The sequence below is a fragment of the Coturnix japonica genome, chromosome 2 (genome assembly GCF_001577835.2).
Source record: "Coturnix japonica isolate 7356 chromosome 2, Coturnix japonica 2.1, whole genome shotgun sequence".
NCBI classification, from domain to species: Eukaryota; Metazoa; Chordata; class Aves; order Galliformes; family Phasianidae; genus Coturnix; species Coturnix japonica.
The window spans coordinates 115,087,736-115,115,247 of record NC_029517.1 but is presented as its reverse complement, the minus strand read 5'-3'; the positions used below and the strand labels follow the sequence as shown (position 1 = coordinate 115,115,247).

Below are 27,512 nucleotides of genomic sequence, written 5' to 3'. Positions count from 1 at the left end.
TACTGAAAGGCTGCTCTTGGATTTTCCCAGTCTTTTCTTCTCCAGGCTGAACAGCCTCAGCCCTCTCTCAGCCTGTCCTCAAATGAGAGGTGTTCCACTCTTGAATCATTTTTGTGGCCCTCCTCTGGATGTGCTCCAACAGGTCTGCATCTCTCCTGTACTGAAGACTCCATATCTGGATGCAGTACTCCAGGTGAGGTCCCTTGAGCATAGAGGATCACCTCCCTCACCCTGCTGAACACGCTTCTTTTGATGTAGCACAGGATCTGCCATTGGTGAAGCCATACTGGTTATCCTATATCACATCCCTCTCTTCCGTATGCCTTAGCATTGCTTCCATGAGGATCTGCTCAATTATCTTCCTCGACACTGAGGTGAGGCTGAGGGGTTGGTAGTTCCATGTGTCATTTTTCCAGTATCCAGGGACTTCACATGACCTCCATGACTTTTCAAATATCATTGAGAGTGGTTTAGCAACTATGTCAGCCGATTCACTAAGGACTCTGGGAATGCATCTCATTGAGACCTGAAGACTTATGGAAGTTCAGTTCCCTTAGGTAGTCACAAACCTGATCTTTGCATAGCAGAAGTGACATTGCTCTCCCATTCTAAGTTTTCTGACTCAAAAACTTATTAGCTGAATGGTAGGAACTCACAGTTAAAGTAGACTTCATAAAGTTAATTTAGAAGTAGTCTTCATTTGTGGCAAAATGAATATGAATGAGCAGTTTTCATGTATTTGCTACAATCATGAAATATTTTGCCCCCAAAATGACACATTATTTTTTATCTGACAGAATCATTCTGTGCTCTCATATTAGAAATGTACATGTTCTAATGATGAGAAGCATACTATAGGAGCCCTGTTAAAACTGCTATTAAAATTTGCATTCAGGCACTGTTCTTCATCCTGTTTCCAGACACATTATTCCAGCTGAATATCTGCATGTCTTCGGTCTATTCTCCATCAAAGAAAAAACCATACAATTCTGATGCTTTCGGATAATTACTAGAAATAGTTCAATACTGCAATATGCCAAAAACAAGACATTTCCAACAAGAACAAGGGTGAAAAGAACCATATGCAATGTATGATCAAGCTTGTCTGGTAGTCAAATAGCACAACTAATAAGAAAACATACCATAATCTACAGACTAGTTCTTTTATTAAATGATTAGCCTTAAAGACTTTATTAATGTTACCAAAAGCAGGCAAGGTCATACGAGAGGCTAATGTAACTGAGACATTATGCTAAACTACGAGCGTTTTAAGGTATTCACCTTCATAAAAATTTACAGCATATTAAATTCCTTTAATTACTCTAGAGCTATTTCTAATTTCAAAAGCCTATTTTTATGGAACAATGATAAATTTGCGAATAGATGAATTATTGTACAGATTAATACACATAGTTCAAACTTCAATCAAGATTTTAAATGGTTCTAATAGCTGTAGTCTGCATAGTAGGTTCTTTAAGTGCTAAGCAATTAAAATTGTTCTCTTAGCATACTGGTTTAATTTAATACCTCCCAAGTTGCAGAAAATTTGACTTCTGCAGAGGAATGTACTCATTCACCATATTTCCCTTAAAATGAGAGAATATTTAAAAGGAAATAAATGACCTAGAAAAAGTAATATGATTTTGTTAATTATCGCATAACACTACTGATATACCTAACTCATACTTAATGAGACCAAGACATGGGGATGACATGGGTGCGTATCTGACCTCCTTTACGCCTCATTTCCACACAGAGGCAAACTAGGTACCAGGAGACTGGCAACTGGTGCTGCTGGTGTGTTTCAGCGCCTGGAAGCTCGGCAAGTACAAAACTGAGGCACCTATGAAGTAACTACAATTATCACAATTCTTGCATATAATGTGTAAAGCCAGTTTTGTGAGCAGGATTTAAAAGTTTTGTTCAACTTTTTTCTCATTGAGTAGCAGGAGCCATTTCATTTCTGTGAATCACTGGTTGAAAAGACTGGGGCTCTCCAAGTGACACTCTGCACTAAAAATCTCAGATCACAAATACTATCTATTAAAGTGGGGGACTTACTTATAGTTAATGTCTCTATTCTTTAAGGAAACCGATTTTTCTTTCTCTCATCTTATAGGACAGTCTTTGCAAATGGAGAAACTCACTGACTCTAAGCAATCAAGTCAGACTCTTCAGTATTGGTCTATGAAGTCCTAAGCCTACGATGGCCTGGTTCCTCCCCCCTTTTTAAAATTTATTTATTTTTCTCTTACAGTTTCTATTATTTTATTAAAAAAAAAAAAAAAAAAAAAAAAAAAAAAAAAAAAAAAAAAAAAGAAATAGCTTAGATACTGGATCCAGAGATTGCCCAAGTCTGCATGAGTCCACGGAACAGATATTCTGAGGGATCAAGCATCACAGTAGAAAATTGCTTTCAAACAGTGGCACAGCCAAGAGTTAACAGAGTCTGTCCACTAATAATTTGGAGAACAGAGAGCCTACCTAACTCTCCACACTCAGCTGGCAGGCCCAAGTCAGGGACTTTTCCCATTATGCTGCTTTCTCAAGCACGCGTTTGGCTGACATCAAGCAGATGGCTGGGCTCAGCTCATGCATTCAAGCAGGCATAAGATGGTGCTTGGTGCTCTGACTGATGGGAGGGCAGGGGATGAAGGGACAGCATGGTTTGGAAAAGGACTGGAACAAGAGGGTTCGACCTCTTATGTGACAAGAAAGAATATATTGCATATAAATGTCCAGCATCCAAGATCTAAAAAATATTTTATTGTAGATGAAGGTATTAAAGAAGTTCTATAATAATGAGAGAAATGATATATGACAGTATTTGTTTGCCAGCTCAGGGAAAATGACAAATAGATTGGGTTAGCAATGAGTTTTTGATTTTTAAAGAAATATTAAAGTTAGATGAGATACTGGTTTATTCATTTCTGGAAGAATAATTTCTCCTCTCCTGTAAGGTACCAAAAAAGCAAGATGCTGTCACTGTGGAGACAGAGAGACACGAACAACTAGCAAGGTTCAGTGTGACACTGTAAAAAGGAGTTTCACCTGTAGGTCTCTGGTTGAATTTTAAATAGAAGAGTTGCCACATGCCTTCTGAGAGCTGTTTGATGTCCTGGGTCAGCCTGGTCTCAAATACAGCTCAGTTTCTCATGGACAAATGTTCTCATCAGAAGCACCGTAGCAACAAATAAGCTCCCCTACAAGACCAGTAGGAAGGAGCCAACTTGAACCAGCTCCCCGGGAAACTGTGTGTCATAACAGCTTTCACTTTGCAGAAATGGGAGAGCACCTGTTTTCTTCTCCTGTGGTGTCTAAAGCTGAACTAATGTTCTCTGGATACCATAACACAAATAGAATAACCTCATTTCCCCTTCTCAATTTCCAGTAGCTTGCAGGGAAGGTTGACCCAGCCCCAGTGCTATTACCTTAAGAATTGGCCTAAAATCACTTCAGAAGCAGATCTGTGATGATTGTATCTTGCTTTTTTAGACAAAACCATCAGAGTGCTGGTCCAGCTCAGCTTGCTGAATGGTTTTTATCCCTTTCAGATATGAATAAGACTTAAACAGAAGCCAAACAAACCAAAAAAGAGCAAGCAAAAAAATGTCTCCTCACCTACATCTGTAAATTCTGGTCATAGCACTGGAAAGGAATGGTTTTACGTGCAACAGTTTAGATAGATGCCTGATTAAAAACAAGTACAATCGAGCTCTTAAAAAGTGAGGAAGGTAACTGTGTAATTAATAAAGAAGCAGTCTAAGGATCAATGGCCACCTCAAACTGTAAAATTATAGCATAAAATACAATACCACACACACACAAAAAGATTTAATTTAATTTATGTTCCACAAAAAATCAAAACAAATGCTATACAAATATTTTCAGTAGCTGAAAACTGGCTATCAGTAGAAAAACACAGCTCCAGACATTCCTCATTGCTGGGCTCAGCTGTTCTCAAAATAATCAAACAGAAAGGCCACTGATGGAAATATACCTAATACTTCGCAGACACAAAGCACTGAACTGCCGTGTTCAGCACAGTTCACCTTGCTTGTACTTTAGGGGCATTTGTTAAGCTTCATTCCACAGCTTGCAAAGCACTCTGAACTCATTTGGCCTCTCTTACTCTCTGAGAGCAGACAGCACCTCTTTCTTACAAAAATTTATGTAAGGACACTTCATTGCGTGCCCTTTAAACACAAAAATGTTGGAAATGGCAGAGCTTGAGGAGCTGGAATCGCTGTGCCTGTCCCAGAAGCAACCACAAACAGCTCTGAAAAACGCACGTACTCTTGTGCTCTGTGGATCTTTCAAACCAAATGGACCAGAAGGAGCAGATTTCTAGTTGTATATAAAAAGGAGAATCTCAGAATATATTTAAAAAGGAGAAAAATGCTAGAGAACCGTTCTTATTGTTCTTATTGTTCAAGAAGTAGACCGTATTTTCTTGAACTGTTACAGAAAGAAAGGCACCAAGCGTACTTTCAAGAAAATATTTAAATAAAATTGATGAAGTGTCAACACTTGACTGCATGTTTAAATTGGACAAAATTATAAAAGCTGTTACAGGGTGTTCAATTTGTTCCAATGTTATAATATACCATAAGGACTCATTCAAGCAGTGAGAATACTGCAGACAAGGCGTGAAGATTACAAGATGCCGTAGACTTCTGCCTGGTATAATATGAAATACAATCCAAAGCAGCAGAAATGTTTTTAGTGGAGTTGAATCCTTCCCATCAGGGCTCAATGGGGAAAAAGGAATCTCTGTGCCTTATACTGTAAGAACACTAAATTATTTGCGTAACTGGAAGTTAAATGAATCGAAGCTTCAAAAAGTATATTAAAAAAACTAATATGAATTAATGTGTCAAATTTTTAATATGAAAGAACATCAGATTTGAAAAGAGAGGATTCGGAGGTGATGTATTTATTTTTTACGCTAAGGTGTAAAGCAAGCTTATAGGTTATGATGTTTTTTACAGCTTATACTTTTCTAAAGTCTTCTTCTGAACACTTGTCTGACCACAGAGCCTCATGCTGAGAGATCTGGGCTCCCTCTTTCCCCGAGCACTGTTCCTCAGAGTGAGCTCTTATCAAACACAATTGAACTCCACTATTTAGTATTTTTTTCCATGATCTATTACGCACTGACTGGAAGTTCCCAGTTAACCATCTGTAATATCCCTAGCATGCTGTCCCCAGTGTCTTACCTGTTCTGATACACTTGCATTTTCTGGACCACACATCCTTGCACGGATGCTTATAGGTGATGGAGGATGGTGCATATTACAGCTACAGCTTCTTAGCAGTGCTTACCATCTCTAAACACAGCACAAAGTGCTCATACTCATGTAAAATGCGTAAGCAGAGCCTAGGAACACGAGTGCACAACAGTGTCACTGTTGTATGTCATTGCACTGAACAGCTTGCACCTCACCTGAAGAACAGCATGCCAGCTGAAGACAGATCTCTGGCTGTGTAATAATATCTACCCTTCCACACTTCTCGACCAGCATAGATGTTCTGTTTTGAAAATTAGATTTCTATACATTTATCATGGTAGTCAACATTATGGTATCATGGTGCAACCCATACAGGCCAGAAGCAAAGAGTTCTGCCCATAGATAAAAAGAATATAATGTATGACTCACTGCACAAGACCAAGTAAGACACAAGGCAGTTAATCAACCACTAGGAGAGTCCAATCACATAGTAAATACTGGTAAAATGAGCATGAGAAATGCACCAGCCTACTTCAGCCGTAAAGAACCAAGGAAAAAAATGTTAAAATTTTAAAACTGACCATAATTTTTTAAGTATCAGTGTTATGAAACTTTGTTCTTCATGCTATTAATCTGGAGTGGAAACTACCATGGAAATTCACTAAGGCTTTTCCCAGGCTGGCCTCTAACTAGAACTCTTGTCCTCTGCAAAACCTGGTGCAGCATGAGGTGTCCTGGCCAGGGCGGCTGCTGGGGGGACCTCTGTGCCAGCATGCAAGCCTCTTTACCAGCAGGCTGCTCCTCACTGGGACACAGATATAATACTCCAGATAAATCCCTATACCAAATCGAACTTCACAGAATCTTTCCAGCATTCTTTAATGTCCCATATGCTTTTAACGTCATCTCTTGAAAATATCATTTTTTCGTATAAATATAAAACAGTAAAAAGATGTCATGTATTTCAAAGTCAAAATATTAATAATGAAAAAATTGTTCCACACAGCAGAATTCTCCTCTGCCTTAGTTTACTATTTATAAACCACCAGTCTGGGATTAATTATTATAAATCCTTAAGCCTAAAAGAAGATTTTAGGCATGTTATGCTATGCATAATCTATACCATTATGAAACTGAAGCTCAAATACAAATTATGTCCTATTTTTGTTGGCTACCTTTTAACATTTCTGCATTTTATCTACGGTAAATATTATTCCTCGAGGGGAAGTGTTCCTTACGATCTTAAAAACATCAGGCTGCCAGAGCCGGCAGGAAATGTTCCCTGACGTGCCACTGTATACGAAAGGAATTTTATTTGCAAAGTACTCTCACCGGGCACTCCGTCCCTCATCCAGAAATTGATGTCTGTTCCATCTGCAGCGTCATAAACTTCTGTAACGTTGATAGGCAGTAGCAGAGCCATGATCTCTTTCACGATGTCACGAGCTTTGGCATTCCCAGTAAAAGCCAGCCCAGATGGCTTGAAGGTGCCCTCATCAGACTCCATGACGATATCGAAGTTAGAGATGTTTTCCTAAATGTGAAAGGAAAGAACATAATGGTTTGTGATTTCTATTATAAGTGGCAGTTTACATTGCACTCTACAAGTAACTGTGACAGCATAACTTCAGATTTGTTTGGGATTTATGAAACACCACCTAGATAAGCTGTTCCCACCTTATTTTGGTTTTCACTTGCAGCAATCACTTCCTACTCTGATTTGCAGCTCCAAGAATTTTGGCGCACAGGGGAGGGTATGCATACTGGTCAGCTTTAAAATTAGATGCCTTCCAAAGCTCGTTCAGACTGTGAAAGACAGCCCACTTGACAAAAACAGCTGTTCCCTCTTCAGAATTGTATTATTTCCAATACAGCCTGTTGTCAACTCTGACTTCAGTTGAGTATTGAAATGCCAAGCCTCTGCCTGACCTGAAGGAACAATGTCTGTTTTAAGGGACGTCGGTGTTTTGCAAGGTAAGTTCTTACAGGAAACATAAAATGTTACGATTTCAGGCATAAACGGCATAACAATGTTCGCTTTTTCTATACATGGAAAATTCTTTCTAGCTGAAAGAATAAAACTTAGCACCCAGGAGCCATTTATTTGCCTCTTATACACTCAGAGCACTCAGTTACAAAAGTCTAATTGGAATGAAGTACTTACAGCCTTTACACAAAGGAAACTCTCCCTCTCTTTGAGAGCTACAGAACATTTTCTGCAAAGTGAAAGAGGCCAGGTCAGACAGAAGAAAGCCGTTCTTCAGACTGTCTTCAATGTGACTGGGAGAACCTACTCGTACATGTAGGGGACTGCAGGTTTTACTCTTGTGCTCAGATGTGATTCTAGAATTTTATGGCTGTCGTGAGTTATTTAAGAAAATCGCTACAAGAGAAAGGTGACATTCATGAGTAACAGGTTCATGTCATTAGCAGGTTATACAAGCCTATGAGTCACTACAAATTCCATCACCATTTTTTGGATATAAAACCAAACAAAAAGTGGCTGTGAATACGATATTCCACAAATATCAAAACTTGGCCCTGTAAGTTTTCTTAAGTTCTTTCTAAGAATCTGCCAAGAACTGTGTTTTATACTCTGCTTTCTCTAGACTCTCCTCTTTTTAGTTATGTCATAGGATCCCAGAATCCCTTGGAAGGGACCTCTAGAGGTCACCCAGCCCAACTCCCAGCTCAGCAGTTCCCCACAACAGGTTTCAGGAAAGCATCCAGATGTGTTTTGGAGATCTCCACAGAAGGAGGCACCACAGCCTCTGTGTGCAGCCCATTCCAGGGCTCTGTTACTCCCACACTAGAAAAGTTCTTTCTCATGTTCAGATGGAGCTTCCTGTGTTCCACTTTGTGCCCACTGCCCCTTGTCCCTTCACTGGGCACCACCAGAAAGAGTCTCTGGCCCCATCGACTTGACTCCCACACTTTAGATATTTATAAACATCAATAAGGAGCATTTCTGAATGTAATCCATCTTTATATAACAAGCCTGAACAGCAAAACTTCATAAGCTGCCAGTAGTATTACTGTGGTCTTCAATTGTTTTCTTTCTCATTTAAATGTTCACATGTGTTTTTAATATGAAACTGAGAAAACAAACCACCCACAATACATTACAATGTATTCTTGCCCTGGAAAAAGGCAGTTCAGTTCTTAGAATGTGCAGGAGTAACACGAAGTCAAAATGCTCTGGGGAGAGAAACTAGACTCACTGAGGACAGCAAACAACAAGTCACAGCTACTTAAGTACCATGTGTCCTTAAGAAAGTTTTTGCCCTATTTTTTTTCCACTGGAAGATAGGATTAATTTTATATATGTCCACTGTCAAGTTTCAAATCAGGGTATTGCAATCTTTAAAAATAATAATAATAAAGAAGAAAAAAAAGGAGTTTGGGTTGCTTTCACTAAGCCTGCTTTTGCTTATGTATGTCCATTAGCATTGCTACTCACAGGTAAAGAAATACACACTGAGAAATACGCTATGTGGAATATGCATCCTTTGTCATTTGCATTTTATGGTGCAGGGATAACTAGCACTTATCAAAGCAGGCTGTCTGTTCAGTGCTCCCTTGGCTAATTCCAGGAACAGGAGAACAAAACAGTGAGATTTTAGAAAATAAAATAACTGTAGGCTCAGCTGTTTCTTTCTTTATTCCCCATACTCAATGCATCATTTAAACAAGCACTTTCAATGCAGTGCACACTTTTTTTTCAGAGATTAATTCCATTTGCTGCATCCTGATACTTGCCACTTATTTTAGCACATAATGGAAAATGGAATCTTGGTGGTGTAACTTGCTGCCTAATAATTTGAACTGCTGTACATACTTATATCCTTTGTCTTCCTATCACAAAAAATGGATCATTTCTCTTTACATTATCAATGTTTATCTCTTAGGCTAAACATTTAACTGAATTTTTATAATAAATATTGCAAGGGCAAATTGGCTTTTTACAGCTTGCCATTGTCTCCACTGAAGATACAAATAGGCTGATCCTTGCCAATGCTTATCCTATTTTTAACTCCTGTATTTTAATTTCTTTAATTTCTTTCTTAGCTACAAGAAAATCTTTCTTACCTGCTAAGCAGAACTGAAATATAGGTGTTCCTCATCTCTAAGGCAAACACTTGAATACATGAAACTGCAGTAAAATTCTTTCAATTACAAAGAAAACCCACCTTGCTATGCACAGATAGCAAACAATTGCAGGTACATCAAGGAGTAAGAAACACGGATCAGCAGCAGATGCTGGCAAACCTGATCATTCATGCAGCTACTTATTCAATCCAAAACCCCTACAATTCTTAGCAAATGTTAAGTTGGATTTCAGCATCTCATCACTAATCTACTGAATCACTAATGAAAATTCTTCTTACCCAGCTAAAGCAGTGAAATACCTGAAAGGCCAAAGGATGCAACAGTTGTCCTGAAAGCCTTCTGTAATTTGGGGCTATTAAAATTAAGTGTTATTACTTCTCCAGAGCCTCATTTATTGGTTTTCTTTTTAATTCTACTGAGAAAAACCACCACTTTACAGGGAAAATACTCAAGTCTTTAATGGCAAAACACTGCCCTTGACTAATGGTTAATTTGTTCCAGTAATAGGGGACATTGGTTAAACTGTCAGTGCATTTTCAGCTTTCTGGTATTGATTTACTCTTTAAGAAATGCCAACACTGGTGTTCTGGTATTTGACTCAGAGCAGTTTGGATCCAAGGCAACAACCATGTCACAGGACTTAGGGTGAAATGACAGCCATCCCACTTGCATTACTAAAAGTGTGTTTAAATTAACACCCAAGTTAGTCTGACAACCAGCGCTATAGGAAAGTCAAAAGAAAGCACAGGAAACACAGCACCTACGTGAATGTGACAGTTGGGAAAGAAATCAAAAACTGAAGACATCATAGAATCATAGAATGGCCTGGCTTGAAAAGGACCTCAAAGATCATCTGGTCTTCACCCCCCTGCTATGTGCAGGGTCACCAACCACCAGACCAGGCTGCCCAGAGCCACATCCAGCCTGGCCTTGAATGCCTCCAGGGATGGGGCATCCACAACCTCCTTGGGCAACCTGTTCCAGTGCTTAACCGCCTCTGGGTGAAAAACTTCCTCCTAATATCTAACCTAAACAACCCCTGTCTCAATTTAAAACAATTCCCCCTTGTCCTATCAATATCCACCCTCGTAAACAGAAAAAGTGATGGCTTTCTGTGTCCTCCACAGCTGTAGGGAACTGGGATTGGTGTGTCCCAGGTCTCCCAAAGTACAACACTCCAATGAACTGAGGAGCTGCAGTCAGCAGAGAACATGAAAGTCAAGAAACAGCCATCCTCAGAAGATGTCTCTTTTAATAACTCCAGTTAGTTTTGTACAGTCCCAGAACTGCTGGAACTGGTTCTTCCAAGGACTGGACATATTAGAAAATGTTGACTTTGAGGAAGAGTAAGGATACCTTCAGTATGTACTTGGAGGCCATTCCTCTATATACTTGGGCTACCTCTGCAGCTGAATAGATAGAGACCTAGTACACATGTATGAATGTATATGTGTATATATGCATGCATACACATGCTTGTTTCAATGTACAAGCACTTCAAAAATAGTTGCTGTGTACACTGTGTTAATGAGTTATTGTTCTCATGAGGTTTAAGCCACCCTGTGATGAGCAAAATCATCTTTTAAGGTGGTAGACTCAACACTGGTGGAGATAAATAAACATTAAGAGTCTACAGGCTTCATCCATTGGTCTGCTGTTCATTTTGTGTACCTGAAGTAACACAGGGAACCTGACGTTTCCTTCTGGGCAGCACAGGCAGACATTCCACCAGTTTACAAGTTTCAGATGACAGTTCTGCTACTCATTTGAGGGATCAGAACATGATAAAAGATATAAAAAGACAAGAAAGTTCGCTTAACGTCATGTATGGAATCTGATCAGACATCCAAGAGACATACTGCCATGACTGATTCTGTATCTTTCCTGTTTCTGGACAGGTAGGGAATCAACTCTTCTTTGTGTTGTAGCAAAATCTGATTTTCATTGCAGATGTCACTAGGTGCATGACAATTTTATATCAAGAATTATGAAATCCTGCTGATCAAGAACTGATGTAAAATATAATTGATCAATTATATTAGCTTTCCTGTGGTGAATATAATCAAGTACACTACTGGCTGTTAAATGTAATTCTGGCAAAGGCAGCACAATTAGGCAGTGCAATTACTTTCTTTTGGTAGTTTTGAACCTTTTTTATTAATTTCTTCTGTTTCTCAACTTAATGATTCATAGCAGAATTTTAAGAGAGTGCCACCAACCTGATCTCCTAAATAGAAATCATCACATAAGGTTACTTGCCTTAATCAAAGTTGACAATAAAATGACACGCAGGTCAAGGAACTGCCCAAATAAGCACTCAGAAAGCAAGCAGGGTTTGTGATCAAGGTCTTTAGGGACTACCTCTTCATTTGTATCTTTCTGCATCCTAGGTGGCTGTATTTTACCCTTTGGTGAAATAACCCTATATCCATAACTAAAACATATTCTTTTCTGCTCGGTTTCTTGTTTCTGTTCTTTAAATTCTTGCTCTTTATGTATTGTATCACACAAATCTAAACTAGTAGAACATAGAAAGGACCAGCATGTCTATTGTTAATTTGCTGAACTCGTCCCACATAAAAGGAAATACCTAGAGAGAAAATCAGCAGTAAAGCTGGATGGGAAATTCTGAAAAGCTTCAAGTTGTTGGGTCTGTTTTCTTTTTGTCCTATTTCAGCCCAAATGAAATATATACATATATATATATGGCACCAGACTTCTGCACAAAGATCAGATGGTGTTATTGATTAAGTTTATTATGTGCTGTGGATCTACTCACGAATACAACATAAAAGCCAGTCCTACGCCAAAGAGCCTCACACACCTTTTGAAGGCTCAACAAGAGCTGGAAGTCAAGAAGAGAGAAGAAGGGAACAAGACAACAGTGGTCAAGACAAAAAGCAGTAGTTTTAATTACAGAGAATATTTCCTGAAAATAGTTGATAGCCAAATGGTCAATGTCTTTTATTTGGACAAAAGAGCCCATATTCAAGCCCTGGAAGTGTTTGGTTCAAATCACACAGAAATCCATGTCTCACATTTCACCAGACTACTTGGCACCCTGGGATGTGTTCTCTGAGAAGTCCAGTTCTGAGAAGACAATGCTTTCCAGGGAAGAATTATTTCACCTGAAAGTGGCAAGAAGTTTTTGGGGTATTCCCTTCTTGGAGAAAGTAACTCATTAGTAAATTACAGCAGACACCTCATGTGAGTGTCTGTAAAGAGTACTTAAATTAGCAATGATGAGATACCAGCATTTCAGAAAGACCTGCTTTTGTGCAAATTCAGTTTGGGGAAAATATCAAATCTTTTAGGTAATAAACACAAAAAGGAAGCCACAGAAAAACACTGATTATTCCTGCTTTCCAGAAAATCAAATCTTTCTTAAGATGTTCAAGCAGTGCATGGCATGCGCACCAGATACTTAGGTAAGCATCCTAAACATCATTAAGATAGCAATAAAAACACACAGAAATGCTTGAGCAAAGTTTTCTCTAGTACAGCCTGAAACAAATTCTTAACACATTAATGACTCCAATGAGCCCAGTAGAATTACTTAAAAAAATTTCAATTTGGCCCAGTATCTCTTTGCATTCTAATTACAAAATGTTTTTGCATTCCTGGGAGATTGTATGCAATACCTATATTGCAAAATAATTATCTGCCATTCACAGTCCCTTAATTCAAAGGGGTAAATAACTCTAACCTTGTCTTCATGGTAAACAGATCTTTAGCAGAGATGAGTCCAAAGCAATGAAATGAATGTGGAACAAAAGATCAGCACCAACCTCAGCAACCTGCGTGCAATGTGAGGTGCATCTTTGAACTTTCCCTCTGCAAACCAAGAGTGAAAACTCCAGAAGTCTCTTCCAAGGTAAGGCAATTACATATGCTTATTCATCCCCTCGGTAAGACATCATAAGAATAGGCATATGAAATACTTCAAACCTTCTGGAAGGTAATCGGGTACTGTTGTTAAAGAGTATATGAGTCTGTACAGAACAGATGCAATGAGTTCCTCCAGAACTACTAAACCATGTTCCGTCATGCAACTTGTATAGGAAAGCAGCAGCTGCAATGTTTCAAGTTATTTACATGGTTTGTAGATAAGAGCTATCCTCAACAAACAGATCACAAAACTTCAGATCACTTCACATTTAACACTGAATACCAGGATTTGGAGCCTGATTTACACTTAGATATTTTTATTTCACTTCTCTTCACCAGAGTAAGGAGTCTTTATTGTCAAGGCAAACAAGGCTTTTGCCCGTCTAGGAGTAAATGTAAGAACTGGCCACCAATTTAAAAGCACTGAACACTTTGATGGGTACTTTCTTTGGGAGTAAAGATGCTGGGGACTCCCCTGGGAGGCTTCTACCCCAAATGAAGAAGTGCTTGAGATGTACTGGTGGGCAGCAGGCACCCCCACACCAATGGAGGCACTGAAACTGTTGAACAGAATTTGGCTATCTGCTTTTGGAAACATCTTGGAAAAATCATACAAAGGAATGAGGCCTATAAGATTCTCTCCAGAAAAATGTTTCATAAAACAAGAAAATGATTGCATTAGTAATCTATGTGACTGATCTTACTCTAGCTGCATTGGCATCTATTTACTGAGTGCTGTCAGGGACAGGAGATGGGGTTAGACTGAGCTCATTAAAGCTCTGAACAGTCAGTGTACCCTATGACTAGTTTTAGCAAACAGACACTGTAACAGGCTCTGCAGAAACACCTGAGCATGATAATAATGCAAATAATACAAATAAGGCCATTATTTGGGGTATGAGTTAATTATCCTGAACCATACTAAAACACTGTTGCTGCTATTTGTTACTTCTGCAGTAACTTATTCCCTATAAACCAGTGGCAACCTACAATGACAGATGAGGAAGAAAGAACAGAAATTACGTGGAAAGAAAAAATAAATAGGCTACAAAAAGAAGAGTATCTATACTCGTCCAGTACTATATTGTCTTCATTTCTTCTCCCCTGCCACATTTCCACTGACATGAGGCTGTAATTTAGAATGTCAAGGAAATCCATGTCTGTCTGTGCTGAATTACAGCATTCATATTTCTACTTGTTTGTAGCGAACTAGAGTCATAATCAGCCCAGCCATGCAGATGAGTCATACGGACCATCTCTCATTTAACAAGGCGTCTTTAAATGACGTTCTCACTTCAGTTGTACTCATTAATATCAAGAATCAATGTTTTGCGCCATACTCCTCTAATTGCCAGAAATTTGCACTAGTGAATCATTAAAAGGTTAAGATATTTTTCACGCTAAGTATAATGTACAGTATTAATCTGCTTTATTTTGTTATTATGAGTAATGTGATGTCCTGTTGTTGTATCAATTTATAATTCTGCCAGATCACATGGCGGGGGGGAAACAAGAACAACAAACAACAGACGGATGTTATTTCTGCTTAAATTCTCCATGTAAATTATGAATTCATGTTAAGTTGGACTGTACTTTGTTTGCAGAGCACAACATCTAGATGGAATGGCATCAGCACAGCAAAACTTGAGACATCTTTTTCAGTTAAAAAGTAAAGTATTCCGGTATCTTTCAAACAATACCCAAATCTGTTTTATATTTTCACATTTGATCCTTAAGCCCATTTTTTGATATTACTCCTGAATATAAATCCTAGAGACTATAGTTGAAATACAAACTTCCTGATAAAAGATGAGAAGTATAAAATACAATTTTGTGTGTTCTGGCAGTTGTAAAACCATGGGATAAAGCTGATTTTCCACAAAGGAAATGGGTGCTCTATCCAAAATCCTCAGAGGTGATACACTTCCCACGAGCAGAATGCACCAGGCACAAAATGTTTGCTCTGTCCCTTCCAGCTCTTCTAAAATGCACTTCTGTAAATGAGAACCAGCTCTTTCCCTTGGGATGTATTCCAGAATATCTCATGCCAGTTTAATCCTGCTGAACATCAGGGCATCTGTGAGTAAATCCGGAATACTTAATGCAAACTAAACTGCAATCTGCCACCTCTTTGAACCTGAGAAAGCAAGCTCTTAAATTCCTCTTCCAAACTAGAGAGCTGGGCTTCCTCTATAATGTAGAGCTATAAGGATGGCTACATTATGCATGGGCAGTTAAAACACTTCTTAGGAATGTTAAACAGGTTAGTGGTAGCATCACAGTGCTATCTCTGACCACTCTGTTGCAGATGCAAATCAATTTAATTTTGTTCATCGCAATGAGGCTGATTCAAAGTGAAGATTCCGTGCACTTATTCTGTTAGGCTGTTTACCACTAATAGCATCCCTCAAGGAATTCATTACTTTCCTTTAAGTCTGCTTGTGTACTGTTATACAGCAGGTGACTTCCAAAACACATTCCTATTCTTGTCTTAACAGAATCACAGAACTGTAGAGGTTGGGTGGGACCATGAAGTACAAATCCCTGCTAGAGCAGGTTTCCCTACAGTAGGTTGCACAGGAAATCAACGAGGTGTGCATTAAACACCTCCAAAGAAGGAAACTCCACAACTCCACTGAACTCTCTATAGAACATCTCTGTCTTTTTGGAACTGGGAAGACCAGAAGTGGTTGCAGTACTCCAAATGTGGCCGCAGCATGGCACAGTAGATTGGAGATCACCCCACTTGTCCTGCTGGCCACTCTCTTCTTGATGCATCTGACCACTGAATCATGGAATCACAGAATGGCCTGGGTTGAAAAGGACCTCAAAGATCATCTGGTCTTCATCCCCCTGCTATGTGCAGGGTCACCAACCACAAGACCAGGATGCCCAGAGCCACACCAGCCTGGCCTTGAATGCCTGCAGGGATGGGGCATCCACAACCTCCTTGGGCAACCTGTTCCAGTGTGTCACCACCTTCTGGGTGAAAAACTTCCTCCTAACATTTAACCATTCCCCCTTGTCCAGTCACTATCCACCCTTGTAAACAGCTGTTCCCCTTCCCGTTTATACGCTCCTTTCAAATATTGAAAGGCCACAATGAGGCCTCCCTGGAGCCTTCTCTTCTCCAAACTAAACAAGTCCTATCTTAAAAAACCATTGGCCTTGTTAGCAAGGGCCTACTGTTGATACATGGTCAACCTTTTGTCCACCAGGACACCTAGGTCCTTCTCTGCAGAACTCAGATATAATAACCACTGCTGAGAGTAAATACTAATACATTATGGAAAAGAATAAAAGATATCTACTTAACCTTAGTTGTACAGGTACAGCATAAATTTCTCAGGAAATAAAAACCAAACATATTCTGAAATCTTATCTCCAAAATAGTTTTATGCAGCTGTCCTAGATCTCATGCTGTACTTTGTAAAGGTAGTTGCTGACAGGTGAAACAGTTGTGAAAATGGACAATATTTTTATCCTGATAACAGAGATTGCATCAACAGAATCAAGTATTTGCAATATTACAGATAGCATAAAACTAATAATGGCACAAAACAATAATGGCACACAGCATTTTAGAGTAGACACCATTAAAAATAAATTAAGATTTTTGTTGTTTTACACTGTAAAATATTATGGAAAGACGCCATAAAGCAGGAATACATGAGCCAAACAAAATTTGTTTATATTATCAACACATGTGGACCATTCCTTATATATTCTAAGAAAGCCAGTATGTTTGGGAGCTATGGCAGATATCCTCATGTAACATCTGCTTCAGAGCAATTTTGTGATAGAGTACATTAGGTCAAGTGGAACAAGTCCATACACAATCACATCACTTTATGTTAAAAACAGTATGAAGTTTACTTTTATGATAGAAGATGAAACATTCTTTCAGGCAGAACTAGAAACACTGTTTTCAGTTAAATATTAAGCTGAGTGTTCTGACAAAAACAATAAGTGTATTGCAAAACTATTGAGAAAGGTGCCACCAAGCAAATAATCTGAAGACATTATTTACCTTGTGCAATTGGTAGTATTGCTCAGCACCTATTCCTCCTTGTTCTTCTCCTGTCCAGAGCACCAAGCGTAGAGTTCTTTTTGGACGAAGTCCTAAAACATATGATAAATGTTATCTTTTAGTATTAGTGTTCATCGTCTTCATATTCATCTTTCGGAACATGTTTTGCATTGGTGTCTATTGCTCAATGCCAGAAAAGCCTGAGTTTCCATTCAATCACCCCTACCTTCACCAAACACAAACTATACAAACTACCACAAACTACTGTACTGTGTCCAGGCCTGGGTGCCTCCAATACAAGAAGGACACGGAGCTTTTGGAGGATGTCCAGAGGAGGACCCCAAAGATGATCAGAGCTGGAGCACGTTCCCTACAAAGACAGGCTGAGTGAGCTGGACTTGTTCAGCCTGGAGAAGAGAAGGCTGTGGGATGACCTCATTGCAGCCTTCCAGCACACAAAGGGAACCTACAAACAGGAGACAAGTCAGCTCTTTACATGGGTAGATAATGGCAGGACAAGGAGAAATGGTTTTATGTTGATGGAGGGAAGATTTAGGTTGAATATCAGAGGGAAGTTCCTTACCAAGAGAGTGGTGAGGTACTGGAACAGGCTGCCCAGAGAGGTTGTGGATGCCCTGTACCTGGAGGTGTTCAAGGCCAGGTTGGATGAGGCCCTGGGTAGTCTGGTCTAGTTTTAGATATGGAGGTTGGAGTCCATGTGGTAAGAGAGTTGGAGCTTGATGATCCCAGAGATCTCTTCCAACCCAAGCTGTTCTATGATACTCCTAGTGTGGGTTTTGTTTTCCAAACTACTCTTGGCTTGTTTGGAGCAAGGACTGCAGAGAAAGGGGCAGTTTTGGTGCTGCAACCAGTTGCCTGTCCTGCAGTAGTACAGGAGAAGTACATTTGGAATACGCTGCAGGTGTCGTCAAAACATGCAGAAATATAACCTAAAATAACTGCCTTGATAAATTTCTGACATATATCCTCTTTCTGGTGGTCTGCAATAAATAGTGTGCATATGCTTTCAGCAGATCCAAATCAGATTTTCATGAGGGCTACTGCTTTTCACCAAAGTTAATTAATTGGATGCAAGCTACTGGATGTTTCCCCTTTTCTAAAACTGAGAGGCAGAACGATATTACTTTGCTTTTTATCAGACAAATGACAAGCAATCTGTACTCTGGAATGTAAAATACATTTGGCTGCTGAATGTATGCAAAGCAAGGCAAACACAGGGTCATTTAGCATTTTGCTGTGATAGCTCAGTAAGAAAGACAAGTTTTCAGATATATTTTGAAACTGTTTCTGCCATGGCAGAATTGGAGAGATAGACATTGTTTATTTATTTGATTGACTATACTCATAAATGAATACATTTGAGACATCAAGACTGAAAGCACGGAAGAGCAAGAAGACCAAGAAGAAATAGTGCTCTCTGCTAATTGTATTTCAGCACAAATAACCCCCTCAAAAATGTCTAAAAAAATACACTCATAAACAAAACACAAAACCAAAGAGAAGCCAGATAGGAAAATATAATAAACAATAAGGGGTAAATGACTTCCTATGCTTCTCTGTTGAGCAGAAATAATATCAGTATCACTGTGAAAATGTGTTTTCCTAGTTGAAATGGATGATGTTTACAAATAGACCTGATCTTCATTACTTTTTCTCCCAATCCAATGAAAATCAGTGGAAGGTTTCTCTCCATCCACTCCATTAGAAATTCTAATAACTGAAAACAGAGCAAAAAAGAAGTGCTCAAAATCTGAACAAACTACCTTGGATTGTCCATTATTTCAATAAAAAAAAAGGAAGACAGAGAACAGAATTAGGGGATTAAAAAGTGCATTTTCTAAATGTCAATCTGCTGACTCTAAACAGTAAGGTCATCAGCAATCATTACTTTAAGCCCCCCCTTTCCCCTCCCCTTTCCTGCTCTCCTCTTAAATCATTACTGTACAGGATTAGCCTCCTTCACATTTCAAATCAGCCAGATGGCCAACGAGGGAAAATTAAGATGCTAAAATAGTAATTGTGTTGATGTTAGAAAATTTTCAGTCACAAAACAACCCCAGATGTGTTAGTGGCTTGGTTACAAAAGGTGGTAATTCATTCACAGCTTACGCACCAAAGAGGGGTGCCAGTGAATGGTTATGTATGTCATATCATAAACTACAACATACTGAAGTCTCATCTCCAGCCTACCACACCACAGCTGTGAAAACAGCTTGGGCAGGAGATGTTCATGACAGAGAAGCAGCATCTCCTGCCTGCTCTCAGCCACGGAAGATCAAGACTCGTTAGTACAAAAACAAACAAGTCTGGGTCTGCCACTGCTGCTATAACTCTGGCTGCTTGAGTTCTGCTAAACCTTGAGAAGGTCTTGGCTCACACACCTTCCTTAGCCTGTCACTTTATCCTTCCATTGAAGTAGAGCGGGAAAATGTCCTGCTGGGCTTTGGTCTTTCTGCTCCTGGTGGCAGTGTAACAACTCTTCCAACCTCAGAGCTCAGAGATCACTGTGAGAAGATTCACTGTGTGCTTTACTGAAGCAAAATGAGCAAATAAAATGAATAAATAAAGAAATAAAAGACCAAAACCTCTGGATGCATTCATTTCAAATACAAAGTACATAGAGAAAAATTTCATTTCCTCATTATCTGAAAGCGATAAGTATTTATCTACCTGTTATTAACAACACAGATATTCTGACCAAAGTATATCAAATAAATCCAATATTCACAAGTAAAATTACCAAGAATATTCTGAATGCCTGCCTTTATTGAAAGCATGAGGGATTATACTTAAGCTACAACCCTTTTTTCTTTTTTTTTTCCTTTTTAATAAAGTAAGTCTAACTATTTGGGCTTACTGTGGGAATAAAAGAAGGCCTGTACGGAGCAGCAGCTGTGGTGTAAGATAAACAGCATGAGAACCAAGGACACCTCCAGAAGAAGATCAGCTCGCAGATCTCATTGGATAAGTAACCACATGAACAGTTGAAGAGTGTTTGTGGAATGTTCTGTTGACATGTAGGGGTGAATGGGAAAGCTAGGAAAAGAAAATTTGTGAAGGCATATAAGTGATGTGAGAACTTGTAGTAAAGGATTTGGATTGTTCACATCTGAGTAGGTGCATCAGACTCAGCAGCTTACTTCTTAAAGACTACCAGTTCCTAAGCAAGAAAACACCAGCACAAAATCAGAAGTCTTGCAGATCACAGCACAAATGCATATTGAAAAGACACGATAAAATACCACTTGGACCACAAAACTACCTTCTGTGCTGAGTATATCATGCAGAGGGACATGAAGCAAATTCTAAAGTGAGGGAAAACTGTTTCATATGTAAAACAGTTTCTCTCTCCCTTTTGAAATATGACATAGTCTAAAACAAAGGACATCAGAAGAATTTTTTTTTCAAGATTCTGGAATATTAAAGTACATGGATAATTTTGGAAAATGCAGGAGGTTATAACTGTATTCTGCATCAACGCAAGGACCCTTCTGTGCCCTCTTTGGGTCACTGAGAACTGAAATTAACTCAAGTGGAAGTTGCTCAGACTTGCAGAAGTCAGCAGCAAGCCTAGGTCAGCCAAAATATCAAATGCTTGTGAAAAAGAAGATTCATAGTTGTACTAAAGGTATTAACTATTCATCCTGATTTCAACCATCCACTACAATGAAGTATTTTGCCAAAAGCCTTTTTCTCATAATTTACATAAAGTGTGAATGCCAGTAAATAACATGGGAAAGTACACATACGTGCATATCTGTACATTTTATATTAATTTGAAGTGGAAAATTGATATTTTCCAGACATTATACCGTTTATTAAATCCACTTAGGTTCCCACAACTCTGGATGACCTACCTGTGGCAGGGTACTTAACAGGGCGCTATGCAGAATCTGCATTTTATGTCCTACGTATCTTGTTCATGCTTGATAGAATTGAAAGATTCCCATACAGCAAAAATGAAACACACAGTCTGGTATAAATTATAATAATATGTCACAGATATATGTATGTATATATATATACATATATATATATATACATAAAAAGGTGCCCCACTCTCACAATAAAATATAAGCCAGAAGGGAGAAATTGAACTGTGCCTTTCCTTTAACCAAAATGAGAATCAGCAATGTAAATTCTGAGTTTCCTTTAGTAAATATTTACTAGTTTTTTCCACTTTATAAACATACATCTTTACTAATGGGTAGGATTAAGTACAAAGATACAGTATTTTCTAAGAAGACACTGTATGGAGGCTAATAAGACTACTTAAAGAGTCATCATGTTGTTATGACACTGATCATTTCTTAAAAATACAACAAGCATTCCACCTCTATGTAAAAAGGAGCTTTTTTTCCCCTGCAAATCAAGACCCCAGTACAAGCTATAAGAAAATCAAATAGCCGTTCAGCTAACAGCTTTAATAAAATGAAAGTAATAACACAATTTATTCAGCATGTCCATACTTTTTCTTCTGAAGATGAAGAACTCTTCACTGTAAAATGGCAGGATTTGTGCTTCTGTTCTGCTAGTGGAAAGACAATCCCCTATGATTGAACAAACCTTATCTTACTATTTGTGCTGAGAAAAGTCTCTCTCCTAAGACCTTGCATTAAGAAATATTTATTGCTTCAAGACTGAGTGAAGAACAATGATCTAATGAAGTTAAAAGCTTTGAGAAGACAAAGCACACCTCAAAAAATGTCAGTATTACTTAAACTGTGACTATGATATAGATGTAATTCTCTGGAGAACCTAAATGAAAAGTACAGCCTCAGGTTTTTGAGAAATTGCCTTTGTTTTCTTATATAATGTAATCTACTTGATTTTTCTTTGTTCCATTATACAGGCTTTGCTTGTCATACTGCAGACAAGGTGCTGATTGTACAGGATGCTTGGAAGTGAAGGAATCAGGCAGTCATAAAGGTCTATAGTAAAAAAGAATGAGTTTTCCTGGGCCTCAGATAAAGCCAGGCTGTCTCACAGGGTCACCTGGAGAAGAGCCATGGAAATGTATGAAGAAAAAGACAGAAAACGGGCAGGACAGATTCTGAAAAGTAGGAAAGGAAAACTGAGCCAAGCCAGGTGGGCAGTGCCAGCAGGTCGGGGTCTGCACCCCCACCATGGCTGATACCAGAGAAGAGATCCTCCAGTGGAGTGTTTTGGGTGGGAAGAGGACATACCAGCTTCAGCCACAGAATGAGAGATTTTGGACAGGTGTATGGAAAAAAAAAAGGTCAGGGAAATAGCAAGGGCTGAGGTAAGTGGGATACAAGGCAAGACTCGGGATTTAGGAAGGAGTGGGTTGTATACAAAGGGTGTTTGACAGCTGGAGGGGCAGGTGTGCAGCACTGACTGCAGCTGAGATTAACCCAAGGAAATTCTTCTTTTTAGAAGAGAGCAGGCTGATGAGCTTATGACAGACTAGGAAGGGAAGTTTTACAGAAGACTGGAAATGGGAAACATAAGAAGATTGAGGTAGATTTATTTTTAGAAGGCGATGGAATATCCAAGAGGAAATGTCAAGAAAGGAGCTGTACTTACAAGACTAGAGGGGAAAGCTGTGAATGATTTGCAAGTCTAGTAACTAAACCTAACGCATATTAAGCCTTTTAACTGGGAAGATGAAGAGAAGAGGGAAGCAGAGTGCAGGGCCCCATGCTTTGGGCTGCAGTGGGTGCTGCTGAGGTGCTGTCTTAGAGCCACCAACCCACATGGCACAGGGACAGCACCAACAGCAGCCCTGGGAAATGCTCTTCTGTGCTTGCAATTTTGCAGTGTCGGTGTCACAAAGTCCACACTGAAAGTCTACCTCACTGTCCTTCTTTCTGAAAGGTATTCAAAGATCTCATAAAATTCTCGCAGAGCGGAAAAGGCAACACAGGCCTTTCTCCCTCACTCCCTCTGACATTACAAGCATTAAATGTGGTTTGACCTTTTCCATGTTGTGGCTCTACCTTCTGCTTCTGCTGTCCCTCTGTTTGCTCTGACAGCAGCCCAAATCTGTTATGGCATCTGAGCTGACAACTCAGAACATGCACCAACCACAACTCATTTCACCATATGGAAAACATACACCCTAAAAATCTTGACAGCAAGGACAAAATACCTCTGACTTCATCCAGGAAAGTTTCCAGTATTTTACCTTGCTGGCTGGGCCTCAAATGTGGTGAAAAAAAAGGAGATCATAATAGCTTCTGTCACCAGGTTTTTAATATTTTCATAAATAAAGCACACTCATTAACAGTAAGTTAAAGCTTGCAGCATAGCAGCAGTCCGCAGGACATAGGGCAACACGGCTAAGGAGGGCAGTAAGCCTAAATGTACTGCCCAATTAACATCACTGTAAGTCTGCAGTCACCACCCTGCTATGACAGCTCAGTATGGAAGCTGAAAACTTCAGTATTTGCCAAATACACATTAAATTGCATGTTGAAATGAAGGTTTAAATGCAGTTGTATAGTGTAACAGCACATACATACATTTCATATTAAACAGATTTAGCAGATTTGCAAACTATGAAGGTCAGAATAAAATTTGCAGCTTTGGGGAAGTGGAAAGAATGTATGAACAAGGAGTTATTATCAGGGATATTTAATTAAAAAAGTCTACTATAAAAGCAGCCATTTAATGATGTTCCACAACATATCTGAGACAGTAACAACTGCATCTCTGCAGCTACAGAAAATGCAGAAACTCATTTAACAACGTTTTTATAAAGTAGGTTAAAATTGTAGTTATATGACTTCAATTAAACTAGCAGAAAAAGAATGACTCCAATAAATACTTTTTTAATAAAATATCTCTTTAGTTCTCGTATATTAGCCAGTGAATTTGGGACTGAGAAATGTAACTTCATACCAAGAGTTCTGTGAGCTGAATAGAAATCTGTCTTATGGTTTCTGAGTCACATTAGTAATGGATATAATTCAGAGGAGAATTACATATTCAATTTAAAATAAGTTTTAAAGTGGAAAAATTGCCTAATCAACTCCTTATGAGTTACATAAAATGTAATACAGGTTGCACCTTGGAATTCTTATGTGCATAAGTTTGAAAACACTTCTTTAGTTTTATGTGTTTTTATGCTAAGAAACAGAAATCTGGTCGTACCAGATGCCTGTACACACCTACAGGAAAGTTGACTCATGAAAATCCCGTTTCCCTCTAACACTGGTAAAGGGAAGAAGAGGGAGAAGTATGCATAGGACCTATGACCATAAATTTCTCCCCTTCTTATGTATATCCAGATCACAGTCCAGTAATGTAAGAATGCCATGCAAATGGTGTGATGGCTATTAGTCTTTGTCAACAATAAGCCTTCCTTCATCAGATTGATATAGCAGCAATGACATCATGCATCGTGCTCTATGCTGAGGAAGAGGAAAATGTGCCCTGTTCATTTACTTGATTCCTTTGGCAACATCCAAAGACAAATATTTTTTTATATGGAAGAACCAGAATTCCCAGAAGCACTTGGAGGCACAGTCATAGCGGGAGACTTCTGGTCTCATGTGGTATGCAGACATGACTGAACATGAGCTCAATGCACATGTGACAACAGCAAGAAAGGCGAAATTTTTACTCTGTACCAAAAGCCATCACCATAGACTTCATTGGAGGGGAACTGTCTTACAAGTTTCTGTTCAAACAATGAAGGGATAAGAGGGTAAGTTTGCAATTTGGCACAGTCAGTTCTGAAGATGCACCAGATAAGCACACAGGCTGGGCAGTAGTGGGTGGACATGTCCCCCTCTGGGCTTGGGAGACCACCGTAAGTGGACTAACAAGTTAGACCCAAGGACGGTCACACAGAGGTAGAAAGCACATCTCTGAAAAAGGAGAGCTTCTGCATAAATGTTCCTGAAAGAAACCTGAGATGTGAACAAAAGACCTGTCAACTATTTAATTCTCCTTATGTTGGCAGAGGTGAGACTCTGGAAATAACTCAGACTGTAGTGTCAAGTAGCAGATCCCAGCTGTAGTGTCGAATAGCAGATCCTTAGAACAGCTTCTTTTCTCAATGGAAAAAAAAACAAAACAACAAACCAACCAAAACACCCTGAAATTTGGATCCAGCTTTTTCAATTAAAAAGAGACACAGCAGTTGCAATGTCTGAATATTTTCAGAAGAAATTCATCAATCAAAATTGAACATAGCACTAACTTCAGTTAGTGCTCTCTACTGCAGTTAAAAGGCATAAAATGTTATGCTTGGAAAGCTGACACTGCCATATGATCACCTCCTAAAGGCTTTTCAGTGTTATTATTCAGTTCTCCAAGCTCCCTTTAAGGATGAAAGTCCTGTGTTTGTAGAGCTGGAGGAGAAGGTGGCTTTGCCAGAGCTTCACCCATGTATTCCTCTGGGAGGGCACCTGTGGGCTCAAGTGGGAAGTACCCACCAAGGTTGTGAGATGCAAGAAGGCAGCTGGATTATAAGCAAACAGAAAACAGTGCTACAGCTCTAAAACCCCTGGATATGGACTACCTGTTTCTTGTTCAAAAACAAGAATAAGTATAAATCAGCAAGTATATATCCTGAGGAAGACCATCATGGCAGTAGAAGACTTGAAATGGTGGGAAAGGAGCCCAAAAAAAGAAACAGGCAGTCATCATCTAGAGCAGCACTGGGTCCCACAGGCTGCCAGTCCAACCTGCAGGGCTAACTAAAGGTAAAGTAGGGCAACAAGATAATGTTAAGGGTAACTGTATGGAGACTCTTAATGAATAGCTGTTTAATCAGTCTTGCACCTCACTTGGAAAGGCAATTTCTTTTGTAAACCTCGTGTGACACAGGAACAAGAAAACATGATTTAAACAACATCAGAGCAGTAACAGCTGTAACATCAAAATGCTGAGGTAAATGGCATTCGTTATCTCCAAAGACAGCTTTTCAACATGAACTAACAAATGTAAAAGTTGTAAGTCCAATCTGAAAACAGGATGGGTTTGAGGCTTCTAGAAAACATTTGCTTGTGTGTTGTGTCTCCTACAACTCCAAGTACCCTCCACCACATCACAGCCTGTGCAACACCCCATGGATTACCTCTGCTCAAAGACAGGAATCCTTCAGGCATTCCTTCCAAAAATACCCATTATCTCTAAATTACCCCAAACCATATTCTCTCTACTGCCATAGCAGTCTTTGCCACTAGCCTACAAGGTTTGTAGACAGTGCCAAAAGAAAATATCCTTGGCGCTTACTCCCCAGTTACATGTGTGCTGATTAAATATGCATTTATCATCATACAGAAAGGATAAAAGCAGAGCTTCTTCCTGCCTTTCCCTCTGTTGAGATGTAAAACCACTCATCCATCTTTCCTCATTCATCCATTTGCAAAGAACGCTTCAGAACTTCATACTGTAAATATTTCTATGCCTCTATCAAATTTAGTTAGAATTGATCAAAAGGTTAAAGACTGAAGAGGCCTGGGGAAGGCGGCAGCTGACACAGCTTGCAGGCAAACAGCACATTTGCACAAGCTTACTGCCTTGCAAACCCTGACTACAGTACTGAAGAGTATTTTCTTAAGCGTTGGAAATCCTCGGATAACCATAAACAGCCACAGCCCCACTGAAAGAAAGGGACTTTACCAGTTCAAATCAGCAAAGGTGCCTTAGTGTCTCTAAAGGTCTCTTTATTACTTTTTCCTATGAATAAAGAATACCAACTGGCTGAAGCTTTCATCTATTTTCACATAAACAACTTTTGTGGAAATGCCTCCAGTTTTTGGTTTTTCAAAGAAATTAACCACCAAGGAGCCTGCCAGGGATCTTACTGATCAGTGGCACACACAGGCTTCAGAAGTGCTAGTCTGGAGAAGAGGAGGCTCAGGGGAGACCTCATTGCACTCTACAAGTTCCTGAAGGGAGGTTGTGATGAGGAGGGGTTTGGACTCTTCTCCCAGGCAACAAACAGGACCAGAGGAAATGGCCACAAGTTGCAGCTACCAGTGGTGCTCATTCTCATCACCAGGATGTGGAAGACACAGAACTTGCCTCCATATGCGTTATTCTCTGCCTCCAAGCTGCTTCCCTTTGTCCCAAACTGAACCAGCATCCACGTGAAGTTAAAAAGTGAAATGGAAAAAGAGAAATCCTACCAAAAACAGTAAGTTAGACTTTTTATTACCCCCTCAAAAAAGCCAGTGTTGAAGTCTCTGTGTGAAGTTGCTTAAGATTGTGTTATTGCTATGTGTTCTTACAGCAAACTCGGAGCTGACTGTCAC

At 39.3% G+C, this 27,512-nt stretch overlaps 1 protein-coding gene across 2 annotated transcripts in view; it reads right to left on the bottom strand.

Annotated features, from left to right (window-relative positions):
- Positions 1–27,512, bottom strand: part of CPQ (carboxypeptidase Q) — a 146,129-nt gene that overhangs the window by 27,942 nt on the left and 90,675 nt on the right. For both annotated transcript variants that reach the window (XR_004306273.1, XM_015856153.2), the window contains exons 6-7: positions 17,260–17,351; positions 6,564–6,765 (exon numbers count right to left, since the gene is read on the bottom strand). Coding sequence is in view for 1 of the 2 variants with exons in the window: in XM_015856153.2 (XP_015711639.1) it covers positions 6,564–6,765; positions 17,260–17,351 (294 nt within the window). In the remaining variant the exon portion in view is untranslated. The remainder of the gene's footprint in view (positions 1–6,563; positions 6,766–17,259; positions 17,352–27,512) is intronic.